At 33.8% G+C, this 14,200-nt stretch overlaps 1 protein-coding gene across 1 annotated transcript; it reads right to left on the reverse strand.

The window, feature by feature from the left end:
* Window positions 1-1,750: 1,750 nt before the first annotated feature.
* Window positions 1,751-3,240, reverse strand: LOC119083322 (testis-specific serine/threonine-protein kinase 3-like). Its single transcript, XM_037193007.1, has 3 exons — window positions 2,620-3,240; window positions 2,354-2,519; window positions 1,751-2,182 (listed from the first exon to the last, which is right to left on the reverse strand). Exons 1-3 carry the CDS (start codon window positions 3,107-3,109, stop codon window positions 1,885-1,887), a joined length of 954 nt encoding a protein of 317 aa, XP_037048902.1. The 5' UTR covers window positions 3,110-3,240; the 3' UTR covers window positions 1,751-1,884.
* Window positions 3,241-14,200: the final 10,960 nt, after the last annotated feature.

The following is a 14,200-nucleotide window of genomic DNA, read 5'->3' on the forward strand; positions in this document are numbered from 1 at the left end:
CTATTCTATGGCGATGTCTAAGCTTGCAGTGGTCACTTCACAGTCCACCATAAACTTTTCAGAATTATATCAAAGTTTTATGGGTTTCGTATTGGACTTTTGGGATAGAGATGTGCGGGCCGCCCGAAAATGTCGGGCCGCCCGGGTTTTTATCCGGCCCGACCGGGCCTGTGCCGGGCGGGCTTCAAATCTGTCGGGCCGAGCTTGGACCGGACCTAAAAAACCAAATTTTTGGCCCGATTTTCAAAATTTCGCGCACTTTTTTATATGAAATTTGCTTTCGGGCCGCCCGAAAATGTCGGTTCATATCATTTTGTACACAAAAAGTCAGTTTTGTACACAAAACTTACATTTTGTACACACATAAAACGCATTTTGTACACAAAAAAAATGATTTTGTACACAAAAAAAATGATTTTGTACACAAATAAAAAGATTTTGTACACAAACATAACTGATTTTGTACACTGAAACCATAACATTGTACACACAAAATATTATTCATACACAAAATTGTTTATCTTTTTAAGCTTCGTGCAATTTTTTGAATTAACTTTGCGCGATCTCAGCTCATAAGTTATCAAGTGTGACAAAAAAAAGAAGCTTTATCTCAATGAACCGATTAATATGTCAAAAGTTTGTTATCATTTACTGCATTTACTCCTCTCACCTCTGACATTGCTGTAGGATGTTGTATTTTCTTTGTGCGGGGGCTCCGCCCCCAAACCCCCGCGCCTGCGGCGGGCTTTTCTTTACGCCCTGCAGGCTGCCGTACGTTCATGGGGCTCTGCCCCAAACCCCGCTAGGGGCTCCGCCCCTAAGACCCCGCAAGGGGGGCTGTACCCCCTTGACCCCCACTGCGGGGGCTGCCGCCCCTCGACCCCGCTTTTTTTTTTTTATATTCCACGGCCTGCGGCGCTGCTACATAAATAAATAATTTTTACCAATTACTTTCTCATCTCAAACAGCTCATTATTAAAACACGCTAACGTCGCTGAATCAATATATTCTTATATCTCTCAAAATCATCAAATTTATGTACAAAATGATATTTCTATGTGTACAAAATTATACTTCTTTGTGTACAACACGAACTTACTGTGTACAAAATGAACTTTTTGTGTCCAAATTGATCATTTTTGTGTACAAAATAAGCATTTTGGTGTACAAAATAATCATTTTTGTGTACAAAATCATGGTTTAATAATAAACAATAAACTTTTTGTGTACAAAATGTAAGTTTTGTGTACAAAACTGACTTTTTGTGTACAAAAAGAAATAAACCGAAAATGTCCGTCCGAGTTTTTATCCGGCCCGATCGGGCTTGGGCCGGACGGGCTATAAATACGTCGGGCCAGTTCGGGCCGGGCTTTAAAAATGAATTTCGGATCGGGCCGGACGGGCTTCAAAAAAACATCGGCCCGCACACCTCTATTTTGGGATTATAGAGGTGAGTAGAGGAGAGTTATAAAAGAAAACGTCACACAGCAATTAACTGAAAAGGTAATGTAAGGTCTGTGCATTAACGCAAATAAGTGGTGAGATCACCAATGTATTTTCTTCTAATTTAGAATGAAGAATGTGGGCAGTCTTTTACTTTTGAAGTTTTATTAAACATCTGTAGAATCAAATAATACTTCCATAACAACTTATATCAGTCAAAATCCCTTAGAAAGGAAATGTGACGCAAGTCTCTGGACAAACCTCCAAAACAATGCTTATTGTATTTCAATCTACGCCCGTACGGAAACATTTTTTTTTCGCAATTTTTTTATTTTCTTTCTCAGCTAAAACGATTACAGTTGAATTGGAAGTATGTACAGCGATCTGTTTCACATCTTCCTTTTAGGAGTTTTTCACTGATTTTATCTCTTCTTAGTCTGATCAAGGTTTTTGTAACCAATCTAACATCAAAATTTGTGTTGTATTCGGCCGCTTGAGGGCATCGGGTTCCAACAGACAATTGATTGTGCATTTTGCTTCTTGAGATATCGAATCGGCCACCTTGCCGTTGTATTTATAGTTACGATTACACTGATCCTTCAGCAGTTTTTTCATGTTCGAATCATCGAATGGCATGGACGAGTTCAAGATCACAAATAGAACGACACCACACGACCAAATGTCTGCGATTTTAGCATTGTATGGAATACCAGACACTATTTCCGGTGACACATAGGATCTGGATAATTGAAGGATAACCTGGATAATTGTGTTCGAGAACGTCCACAATCTATCACATCATACACAAAGGACGTTTGCTATATTTTGTGAATGTTTTCCATACAAACATCAAGTCTCGTATCCCACCCAGACAGCTCGTCCTTTGTGTACGATCTTATTGAACACTTACGTTGAACCACAAAATGTTTCAGACAAGATTCTATTCCCAACACGATCGCTGCAGTATCTCGCGAAGCCGAAGTCGGCCAACTTAACATTGTAATTTTTCGACAGCAAAACATTTTCACATTTTAAGTCTCTGTGGGCAATATTCATTGAATGTAGATAGTCCAAACCTAGCAAATAAAAACACAGTCTGTGTACCTCATTGTTGACTTTCCGTAACTTAACTGTAGCTATTGAAGTCAATTGAAAATGTAATTGAAATATCCCAACCTTTGGTCATTTGATAAAACCAGATTTTTGCTAGACTATCGTTGACAGCTCCGTAATTTTGTACATAGGCCAAAATATCTCCGTTGCTAGCTAGGCTCATGAATATAAATACTTTAGCATTCCGTTCCAATATAGTGTGCGTTTGAATCAAGAATCGATGTTCCACTTTCATTAAAATGTCCAATTCTCTTTGGAAAAATTTACTGAGAAAATCTCGCGGAGTTTTCGCTTTATTCACAATTTTGCACGCCAGTCTCGATTTCCGCCCATTTTTCTGATCCACAAACGTTGCTTCGTAGACCGTTGCAAAAGCACCTTTGCCAATTTTCTTGCTCAAATAAAACCCGTTCAACTGTAGCGCTTTGATATCCGACACCTTGGGTACAATCTGATCTTTTTGTTCGACTTTCTGTTGATTTTTGTCTTCAACGTTTGTTACTTCAGTTTTTTGTTCCTTTGGGTGGCTTTGGTGTGGGTGTAATTTAGGCATTCCTTAATGTTTGTCCCGTTTGCCTTGATGCAAATTATTTAGAATTAATTTGGATATGTGGCAGACAACTAAATTTTAAATTTGAAGCTAGTTTTACAAAATATAGGTTTCGATTGTCAGGCTGACGTCTGAGTTTTATAACTTTAGACAAGTGATTCCTTGGTTTTTATTAATCTTGTTGTCCCATAATTTGTAAGTTTTTTTTTAAATTATTAATTGTAGACCGAACGTTCATGTCCATATTAATCATTCCTAAGGTCACTTTAAGAAATTATTTTGATAATGCCATGATAAGAACTCCAAGTCTTTCGACTATGAGTGAAATTCGGAAATTGTAGGGTGCGGTGTGGTGTGTGGCTAAAGACACTAAGATTATTTCTTCTAATTTGGGTGATGGATATTTGGATATTTAATATCAATCGAATCGCAAAGAAATAAAGAGCAAATTAATGTCCAATAAAACTTAGACCTTTTTTTATTAAAGTATAGCCGCTCCACACTCCATGAAGATCACATAGATGCATGCTTTGGCGCGTATGCGCTGCTGACTCCGACCTAAGAGACCTCTATTAAGGTCGCGTTGTCTGCCACTACAAGAGGATCAAGAAATAACGCGAAATTATCAATTACTCATAGAGTAGTTTGAGTGCAGTGACTATACCAAAATTAGCCTAATCACGTTTATCTCTCGCATCAAGTGTTTTCCATTTTAAATAGAAAAAGAACGAAAGACAGTTTTCGGTTAAATTATATTAGATATTAGATACGACTGGCGTATCAGACGTGTGCAGTCCTTATGGAAACGATCATTCATCTGCCACCTAACGACTACAAAAATAAGCGATTAGCTCGGGCTGTTGTATATAGTTGAATTATTGAAGTAATTGAAGTAATAGAGTTTTTATCAACAGTAAGGCGATGCTTTTTAGAAATGAAGTAATAGATTTAATGAAATTATTGCGTTATGCTTGCTGTTTCTAAGAAGTGTAGTTATTGAAGAGCTTCTTCAGCTTTCGCATAATATAAACAAACAAAACTTGAATTTTTGTTGAATATACTCAGTGCTGAACCTGTTACAGACGGCAAGCATATGATCAGTATTAATATCGGGTCTATAACTTCCATCGATCAAAGTATTTTTAATTGGCTGATTTCAAATCTTGTGCTTCAATTTTTTAACATGCATTTTACTGTACGACCACATTACCTGGAGCTTGTTATTATTTTGGTCGTCGTTATAGACAACACAGGAGATAACATATGAATAGCCGTATCTGACAGAATAATTCCATGTTCAGAATTTCTTCCAAAAATAAATTATTTTTGGGTCATTCACAATGATTTCTTCATATTAAACTCAACATCTATTAATTCCACAGATTTCTTTTTAAAATCAATGTTTGAATGTTTGAGAGATACATTTCAATTTTAAATTTGTTGCTGTAGACAAGAACTATGGACTCGTGTCTTCATATGTTACCTTATAAAAAGTATTGTGGCCCTGTTTTATACGTAATTTTTTTTTTGTAAATTGATTTTTGTTAGAATCGAAAATCAGAAAAAAAATATCATAATCGCTCCTCTCAAGTTTTCAATGCAATGCTCTCCAATGAAATAATTAATTTTATCTCCTGCAAGCTGATATTTCATACATTACGCGTTTCTGCATATAAACACAAACACATACATAACCACAGCCTATACGATTGGATAATTCACACATAACCCACCTAGGGTAAATTTACTTTCCATCTACATATTTGAAAAAAAAAATCGCCGAACGGCGGAAGCGAACACGGGACCAGCAGCATATCAACCAAACATGCTGACCACTACGCCAACAAATCACATAACGCGATGCAATTGGTGTCGGTAGTGGTTCGTTAGTCACTTCTACATCGATCAAATAATCAGAGTAGTCGGAATGATGTGATTTTAACGAAATGTTGAGGTGGATAGTATATGTGTGTGAGTAAGTAAATAAAGGATTCTCTGTATGATGTTTTTTTTTTGTTGTGAATGCGTTTTAAAACAACATGCTTAATTAATTAATTTTAAATCCAAATTTTTGTGATTATTTCGCTAATGTATGAAATATCAGCTTGCAGGAGATAAAACATTGTTCTACCTTGGTGTATATTTCTCGAATCACTTCTTATGTACAATTGTATATACACTCGCTGGCGCTCGTTATATACAATTGTACATACGAAGTTATTCTCGAAATATACACCAAGGTAGAAAATGTACTATTTTTTCTCGTTCCATCATCGCTCTTGGGGGCAGAAAAAGAAGTATTTGCCATCAGCTAATTACAATCTTTCATCAAACACATAATTTATGCCTCGTTTCCAAACAAAGTTCTCCGCTTTTTTTTAGTTTACGGAAATCCTCTCTATATTCATAGTTTTTGTTCAAACTAATTTTGTAGCAAATGAAAAATTGATTTAATATTTCGTGGAATGGACATGGACACATATATACATAACCAAGAGATATTTTTAAATTGTTTCTTTTTCGTTTTTTTAGCAGTTTGTTAGAAGGAAAGGAGACCTTGACAACAACAAAAAAAAAACCAGTTGTTGACAGGTAAATACAAATGTATCGTTCGAGTTTATAACTCTATTAGATAGATTGTTGTAAAAACGTTTCCATTCGATACTTTTTCTGTGAAGAATGTACAAATTTTATGGTATTAGTTTTGGGCCAATATGAAAGTAGATGGAAGTGATCAAGCGCTTGTAAAAGGTAGAAAAACAATGCTTGACGGTCTACGGTACCAATCGGTAAAGAATTATAATTTTATAACAGGTGATTTTTCGTTCACATTTAATGACCGAGTGCAAGTTTGAAAAGTTTTTTTTTTCGTTAAATTTTATAATGTCCGGTGATTTGATTGCTATTATTGCTATAGTGCTCTTTAACTGTTTTTCTTTATTAATATTCAAGTTTTACGAGCACGAAAAAAACTGTAGATTTTCTGAATGCTTCTTAACAGACTTGATTCTTCAGATTGAAGAGAAGAAAAAAATTAAGTTCAGAACCTCAATAATTAAGTCCTCAAAGAAGATATAAAACGAAGTGATCATCACACTTTTTCGATGCACACAATATAATTTATTCCAACGTTTTCTTAGAACTTCATTTCGCATTTTATTTTGTTAAAGTAGACATAACAAAGATGAATTCAGGCGGTATACGTTTTGATGGTTGTATTTAAAATGATTTAATTGTTATGCGGCTAATTTTTTTTTTCAGTCTTGTTTTATGTCTTACAGAATATAATACACTGTACAGGATGAAACGAAGAATTTTTTGATCTTAATTTGAAATACAGAAATGTTGCAATGTTGTTTTTTACACACGGGGTCACTTTTTCCTTCACAAATAATTTATCTCCTTTGCTCAGTTGCAGCCAATTTAAATTTCAAATCATTAATTTTGTGCATGTAGCAACGTTACACTTTAAAAAAATGTCGATAGACTGTTTATACTGTCTTGTGAAATTGCACACAATGTGGCAAATTCATTTAAGGAAAAAATGTCTCCTGATTCAACTACGGAATATGTCGAAAAATGCTATACTAAAGTCTATCAGATGCTCGGATTAAACATCTTACGTTCCTGTAAGTGTTAAGCGGGAAACTATTATCATATTGTACAAAGTTTTCTATTTTGCCACCATATTATACGATGCGGATAAACTAGAAAAAATTCAGATGAAATTTACGAGGATGCTGTAAGCTGCTTTATTTCTTAATTTAAAATAAGCGAAAAAGAAGATTGTTCAGCCAATAGTCAAATGATTTTATGTAAAAAGCAGGATATCATCTACGATTGTAGAGATGTTCGCCTGTATATAGGGTGGATCAATTTTTCCAACTTGTAGCTCGAAGAAACTAAACTTTTGGCATCATTACTTTTTCGTTTCGGTTTCCGCACGCTTTTGAGTATCCCACAAATGACTAGAGTTTGTCCATACAAAAATCAGATTTTCAAATGCACGTGGAATACTTAAAAGTAATGAGTTCAGTATCTTCCGGCTACACAAGCCGCTGGTTGTGAATTTTTAAGTTGGTAAAATCAACCTGACCCACTGTATATATCTTCAGATTTTCTAGCTATCTGTTTACAGCTCAAGTATTTACGTTGACTCCTCGGTTGACTCAGCGATTGTTACAATACTGCTAAATCGCGACGACTTGTCTGTTCATGTTGATAAACATTTTGACGAATCTTGTAATTCATTTAGATCTTCAGAACTACCAAAGCTATCAACTGTTATTAGTATATTACTCCCCTTCGGGTCGGGCTGTAACACCCCACTTATCAAATACACAACTTGGAACCTCGTAAGTACAATGCTTTACTTGATTAAGCAATGCAAATGAAAATGAAACATTCCGTAACACGTAAACACACCCGCCCTGAACAAAAATAAAGTTTTACCGAAAATGCACCCAAAAATTTATCACTGTTCTGAATAGAGGGACCCTAGGGGAGTTCAAAACGATGGTCCGTTAAGCTGGACCAGATGCTTCCCCAGCCCATACAATTTTTTCCTTAGTTGTATGGGTGTGGGGAAGCATCTGGTCCAGCTTAACGGACCATCGTTTTGAACTCCCCTAGGGTCACTCTATTCAGAACAGTGATCAATTTTTGGGTGCATTTTAGGTAAAACTTTATTTTTGTTCAGGGCGGGTGTGTAAAAGTAACTACTTCAGAAAAAACAAGCTTTGACTTGATTAAAAAAAATGAAGTAGAAGATTTGAAATAAATCACTCACGGTGGGGCTGAACCAAATTTAAATAAAAAGGTCGGATAACTTCAACTTTTTTTTCATGAAATGTTAGCATGGGTTGAGTGTAGATAATAGACATAAAAAATAAAAAAATTCACTGAGCCGTTTTTCAGAAAGTACTTTTCAACTGTTTGTAGACTGTCTCATGCATGTGTATGACGCTTTTTTTATATGCTAAGCTAACGCAAGTATAGCCAGTGCTCTCAGCTTTCGATTGATACCATACTTGCCATATAAGTTTGGAAAAATTAGCAGCTACTGTCCCTACTGTGTAGTATAAAAAATGAGTGATTTTTGAAGCAAATTTTTTTTTTCTTAGTTTTTTTGGTTTGTTTTATTTCTTTAACAGAAATAAGATGAAAGAATAACAAAAAAAGGTTTTTCTTCAATTGTACAAAATAAAAATGTATCTAACTCTTCATTTTTATACCACACAGTAGAGACAGTAGCTGCTAATTTTTCCAAACTTATATGGCAAGTATGGTATCAATCGAAAGCTGAGAGTACTGGCTATACTTACGTTAGCTTATCATATCAAAAAACGTCATACACATGCATGAGACAGTCTACAAACAGTTGAAAAGTACTTTCTGAAAAACGGCTCAGTGAATTTTTTTATTTTTTATGTCTATTATCTACACTCAACCCATGCTAACATTTCATGAAAAAAAAGTTGAGGTTATCCGACCTTTTTATTTAAATTTGGTTCAGCCCCACCGTGCACTTCAGACGACCTAGATTAAATGAAGTAATCCGATAGTAAAACTGATAGGATGCGTGTCGTCTGTGAAAAGTTAAGTAGAAAATGCTGCGACCATACTGTTTTTACTGTTAATCCGAAATGTTCATTACCGCAACATTTTAATGCCAAATCATTTGCACACTAGTCAAATTTAGACATTAATTACGTGCGTAATAGACAAGAAAAAAAAACGATAAAGAAACAGTAATACGTTTCCTGCTCCTCCATTTACAACACATGCATCTGACATATCATTCATTTTTCATTCTTTAAAAAATTGTTCATTTAATTTCCGCTTTTATCTTCAACTTGACTTTTTAATTAATCTTTTGATAATCGCACTGAGGGTTGGGACTACTTACAATTTTCTGTCTACTTTAAGGTGTATTTCATACCATCCTCAAAGCGGTAATCTAAGCGGATAGAATGAACGATTTATGTGTAGGACTATTTTACCATCCAATTTAATCGGTAATTAAAAATTGTACTTTCATTTGGTAAATTACCAAATTTTTTTCGGTTGATTATTTAATTTAAATATCTCATTTAAGGGAGGCCAATCGTATAATAACACGTTGAGCGATGAGCTACATATAACATAAATGCTACAGACACTTCTAATCATCTACGTAATGCTTTGTTGCGTTAGTAATTGATTCGTTACGAAAATGGAAATTGACGGTGTTCTCTGTTTACCTGAAATTATTTTTTTTACTCAATTACACAAAATTGTACATTTGATTGGATGGGATGTAATTCGACAGATTTACGTATCCTTAACGAATTGAATGACTTAATATCTTAATAATAAAAGATCAACGAAGTGTCTACTTCACAGCAATACAAAAAAATATTCTTTAAATGTTGGGTTTTTTGAAATAAATGAATTTCTCAAATTATTACAGAGTACCTTCACCAAAAAGAGCTGCAGGACACTTGAAATTAATAATTTTTAAATTGCAATTCTTGAAATTCTCTAATGTCTCAATCAATTCAAGTCTGTTGTTCTGATTGCAGAATATTATGTCCATAATTATTAGGTGCAACATCTGCCTTGGATCAGAATAGGACTGCCTAGTGCCTACGGTATTAATCACAATTTCATTTCTAAAAGATTAAATTATAGAATTTGAACAATGAAATTTTGTGATATTTTAGAATATTTATCACATACGCGCGGTGTTCGGTTGTCTAAATTACTTAACTAGAAGAATAATTCAAAAATTACAATTGAGGTCTATGTTGTTGTCTCGTCTTCGCTTATGTGATAAAATAGAGTACACATTTGCACTATCAGTCTCGGCAAGCCTCGTCCTCGTGTATGCATTATTTTGTACGTCGATTAAATCGATAAAAGCAGATATGTAAACAGTTGTAATGATTTTCTCAATCAGAACCATCAGAACTCTAACTTTAAAATTTCTCGCACATAAAATACCCTTTAAAGTCCTTGTATCAGAAGCACCTATTATCGGAACATCGGGATTTTTTTTTTCAGAATTAATAAAACAAAATATTTTACAGACGTGTTGTTCATCGATAAAAAAACAATATCAACCGAATGAAACAAAATCAATAAAAATCAGTGATCAATTGGCATTAATTTTGTGTGGGTTTCATTTTATTTAAAAACAATCGGCTATAATTAGCGAAATTGTTTATAGTACGTGGTGTGTTCATAACAAGTATCGAAAGTGGTTTAGTCACTAACTTATGGATGTTGATTCGCATGAAAATGAATTTGTAAAACAATGTCAAAATCATCTATATAATAATCAGCACAAAAAAAAGTTTCATTCGTTCATTGTACTATGCATGAGTATGAGTATAGTGATTTTGTTTAAAATTAATTTCGCATTTTATCAATTTAATAAATTTGTTACAAAATCAGTCCAAAATCAATGGTGCACTTTTAATACTGGTAATAGCAATTTGTTGGGAAGCAATTCATTATTTATTTTACGCCGACAAATCGACAAACAATTTGTATCGGAATGATATAGACCAAATTGTGCAATAAATATTCAGATATAAAATCGTTTTCAACAAAATGTAATTCATTTCGATGCCGAAAAATAATATCAAATAACTTTTCTGCATTTGAATTTATATGCGAATTGCCAACATATTTTCCCAAACACAGCTTAGTTACAATAACATATAAAATCATTATTAGAGTGACATTATAATGTTCGCATTTATTTGCTTCGTAACGTTTCTTCAACAGCTCTTTCAATAACAATATTTTGTTGTTATTACATATTTGCATTTGATTTCATTTTCTATCTGTTCCATATATGCCTATATCTTATAAAGTGAACTGCAATGTAATTTTATAGCCACAAATTTTCAGCATACTATTCATTAGTACAAGATATCTATGTAGTTCCACAATCTATTTGCATTTTGATGAATTTAATATGCCTATAATATGGATTATACAATTTATACCATAAAGCGAAAGTAGAACTATAAAGACTAAATGTTGCAACTAAAATGTCGTGCTTAGTCTTAAATGCTAAAAGTCTACTGATACAAAAAAATTGGATCTTAAAATTTTGGTATTCTCTTGCTTCTTTGTGACAACGGAGTAACACGACGGTCTACTCACTTTATCAATCTGGATAGGTATATTAGATGGCATGAGTTTTCTATATTCAATTCTAAACTATTCTAAACGCACCGCATTATAACATTTTACGTTCAAAATATTTGTAAATGTTTGTTTGGTAAACATATTTAACACATAGAAATGCACATGGAACGAGTGGAACGAAGGAATAAAGAGAAACGAATGAGAACGTATCGGTAACTGATAGTTAAGACAAGTGCGAAAATAGAGAGAAAATCGACCATTTCCGCAGAGGCCAAATTGATGTGTAAGAATCAATTTTGGCGTGGGGCAAGCAATAAAAACTTAAAATGCTTTATTTTTCTATTCTACCGTCGCGTCGCTATTTCAAGTTTGTCATTGCAAATGAACTTAGGACTCTTGAACAATAATGAATATTTTAACCGGCCCAATACTTGCTACACGTAGTAGTTTGGAAAACTGGGCCTACATTGAAATACTAATTTCGGTTCCGAAGTCGATAGGTCATATGCTATACGCTAGCATTATATTTTAATTAAATCCTTTTACAAAAATGTAATTATTTTTCTGTTGACAACGACATCTTGATTTAAATAGCGAAGTGACGGTAAAATAAAAAAAGAGAAGAGTTTAGAATGAAAACTCCTGTCTGCAATGGTGAACATAAAGTGATGTTGATCAAAATCTGTTATTTCTGCTGTTTAAAGATCTCCTAGTTTTTGATACAAAATCTTGGACTTCACTTGTTTTAGCACTCATTTTACTATAATAATACCACATTAACCGTAGTCATAGCTTATGTTTAACGTTCACCGTATAATGGCGTTTCATAAAAAGAACCGCTCAGCGTCGGCAACAACATAAATGATAATGTCGCTGGTAATAAATAAAATTATTCGAAAATTTGATCTAATAACTGCAATATTAGTCACATATCCAATTAACACATTACAAATGCTCATGTAATGTGCACTTTATCGATACTTTCTAAAATGTGCAATTACATATCAATAAAATAAAATGAATTCTGATAGAAATTTATAGCCAGCGAATTGGTACGGAACATGACAATCGAAACTATTTATTCAACACATTTTATAATTATTTGCAATTATATTTTATTGAATTTGGCATTGCAGTATAAGTCAAATGGATTTTTGTGTTACGTTTCATACTTTGATGTTTGTACATCAGGAAGAAAATCGCAGATCCGAAAGGAAATGTCTTTCATCTTGTGTGTTACATCACAAAAGTTTCTAATTGAACATCGTCATAGTAGCTGAAATCGATATGGTTTACGTAGTCATTACCGGCTCTTCTTTGTACCACGAACAGTTTGCTACAGTTTATATGCCAAAATCAATTTCCTTTCGCTACAACATTATCGTTACACATTATTTATAATACGATTATGCATGTTGTGCGATTGCATAAAAACAGGAGACAAACCATATACATAACACTTTCAGTCATATGAACACGACGGTACATAGTTACTGGAAACTGTGAATGATTCCACATAATATACAAAGAGAGAAAACATTTTCCGAGGCACTGATGTAACAAAACATTCTTTTTTTGTTGTAAAAATCGCACTCACACACGCTTTTCTAGTTTGTAAGCGGATTTGAAATGCGAAATTACAAAAGTCCTCTTAAAATTTTCCAGGGATTTTTTTTCCTTCTTATTTTATTTCTGCACACTATATATTTTACAGGACATGTTATGACGTAAGTGAGTATATAGAAGAAAAAGCAACGTACTGGCACGTCGCATTTTATATAATATAATATTTGTGTTGAATAAAATGATGAAATGGGTATATACATCAACTCACACGTGTTTGTGGTATTTAACTTAGCCTGTAAAGTGAGTAAAACCACTTCAAAACGCCTATTACAACAGCGAGATTTTGTCTCGACACTAACCTTAGAAGTGAAAATAATTAAAACCGCGATTGTTTTAAAACGGAAAAAAATTTTGTTGAGTCGGTTTTCCTTTTTCAAAACGGTCTGCACGAAATTTGTTCTTGACGTTGCTTCCATGTTACCGGATGCGAAGTTTAATCTTACGGAAAAGTGTTATGTTCACAAACTTGTCAGTGCATCACGCGTAAAAGTTCTTTCGTATTTTTTTACACACAAAACTTAGCATTTCGGGTGAACTATGACCGGTATGGTTGTATTTTATTCATCAGAATCCTTTGGAAGTATACGCAAGGTTGTGCGAGTAGTTGGATTGACGTAGTATACGCAGTTTATTGGAATGTTTTTTAAGCTGGAATTTTCATTAAATTGTACAACGATGGTTAGATTTTACAGTAAAATGTTATGAATTTATTGTAGAAAATTGTCGTCGTCAGACTTCTATTCAGTTTATATATATTCGTGTTAATGCGCTACGATATGAGTGTTTGAAGTTAATGAAAATAGTCAATGAAAATTTTACCAAAAAAGATTAATTTGTTAAAGGGTTTAAAGAAATGAAATTTTCCGACCGCCTTTCACACAGCAATGCGAAGTTCCATACAATTTCAAGCTTTGGCCAGTCACGTTTTATTCGCATAAAGACGCCCATATCACATGACATAATTTAAAATCTAAATCGATGCAGCAATATATTCGGTCAGGATTCATGAATTCAGTAGAGATTTTAGAAGGAAGTATAATCAACTCACAAGTCCCTACTTTCGGAACGTTTGCACTCATATATTCTATCAATGAAATTTAGACTTGGTGCTAGTGCAACGAGTCGCTTCTTGTTCGTACGTGACGATGAGATTTTCTGAAACGTTATTTTTTTACTTCTCTCGTTTTGATGAGAATTCAAACGAAACTTTGGTTTTGAACTATCCAGCTTTCAAATATATACCTCTTCATCTATAGCGAAAATCATTTTCTTAAATTTATGTCACCAAATCAGAAAGTGAAATGACATACAGGCGACGTCAGTATA

This window comes from Bradysia coprophila, unplaced genomic scaffold (genome assembly GCF_014529535.1).
Source record: "Bradysia coprophila strain Holo2 unplaced genomic scaffold, BU_Bcop_v1 contig_587, whole genome shotgun sequence".
NCBI lineage: Eukaryota > Metazoa > Arthropoda > Insecta > Diptera > Sciaridae > Bradysia > Bradysia coprophila.

What these genes read in the sequence shown, in the direction of transcription:
- LOC119083322 (XM_037193007.1), bottom strand. Translation starts at nt 3,109, where the DNA reads ATGCCTAAATTACACCCACACCAAAGCCACCCAAAGGAACAAAAAACT. An exon ending in GTTTTATCAAATGACCAAAG is followed by an intron (nt 2,520 to 2,619) that starts GTTGGGATATTT and finishes TTTATTTGCTAG; the next exon opens with GTTTGGACTATCTACATTCA. An exon ending in GAAACATTTTGTGGTTCAAC is followed by an intron (nt 2,183 to 2,353) that starts GTAAGTGTTCAA and finishes TCAATTATCCAG; the next exon opens with ATCCTATGTGTCACCGGAAA.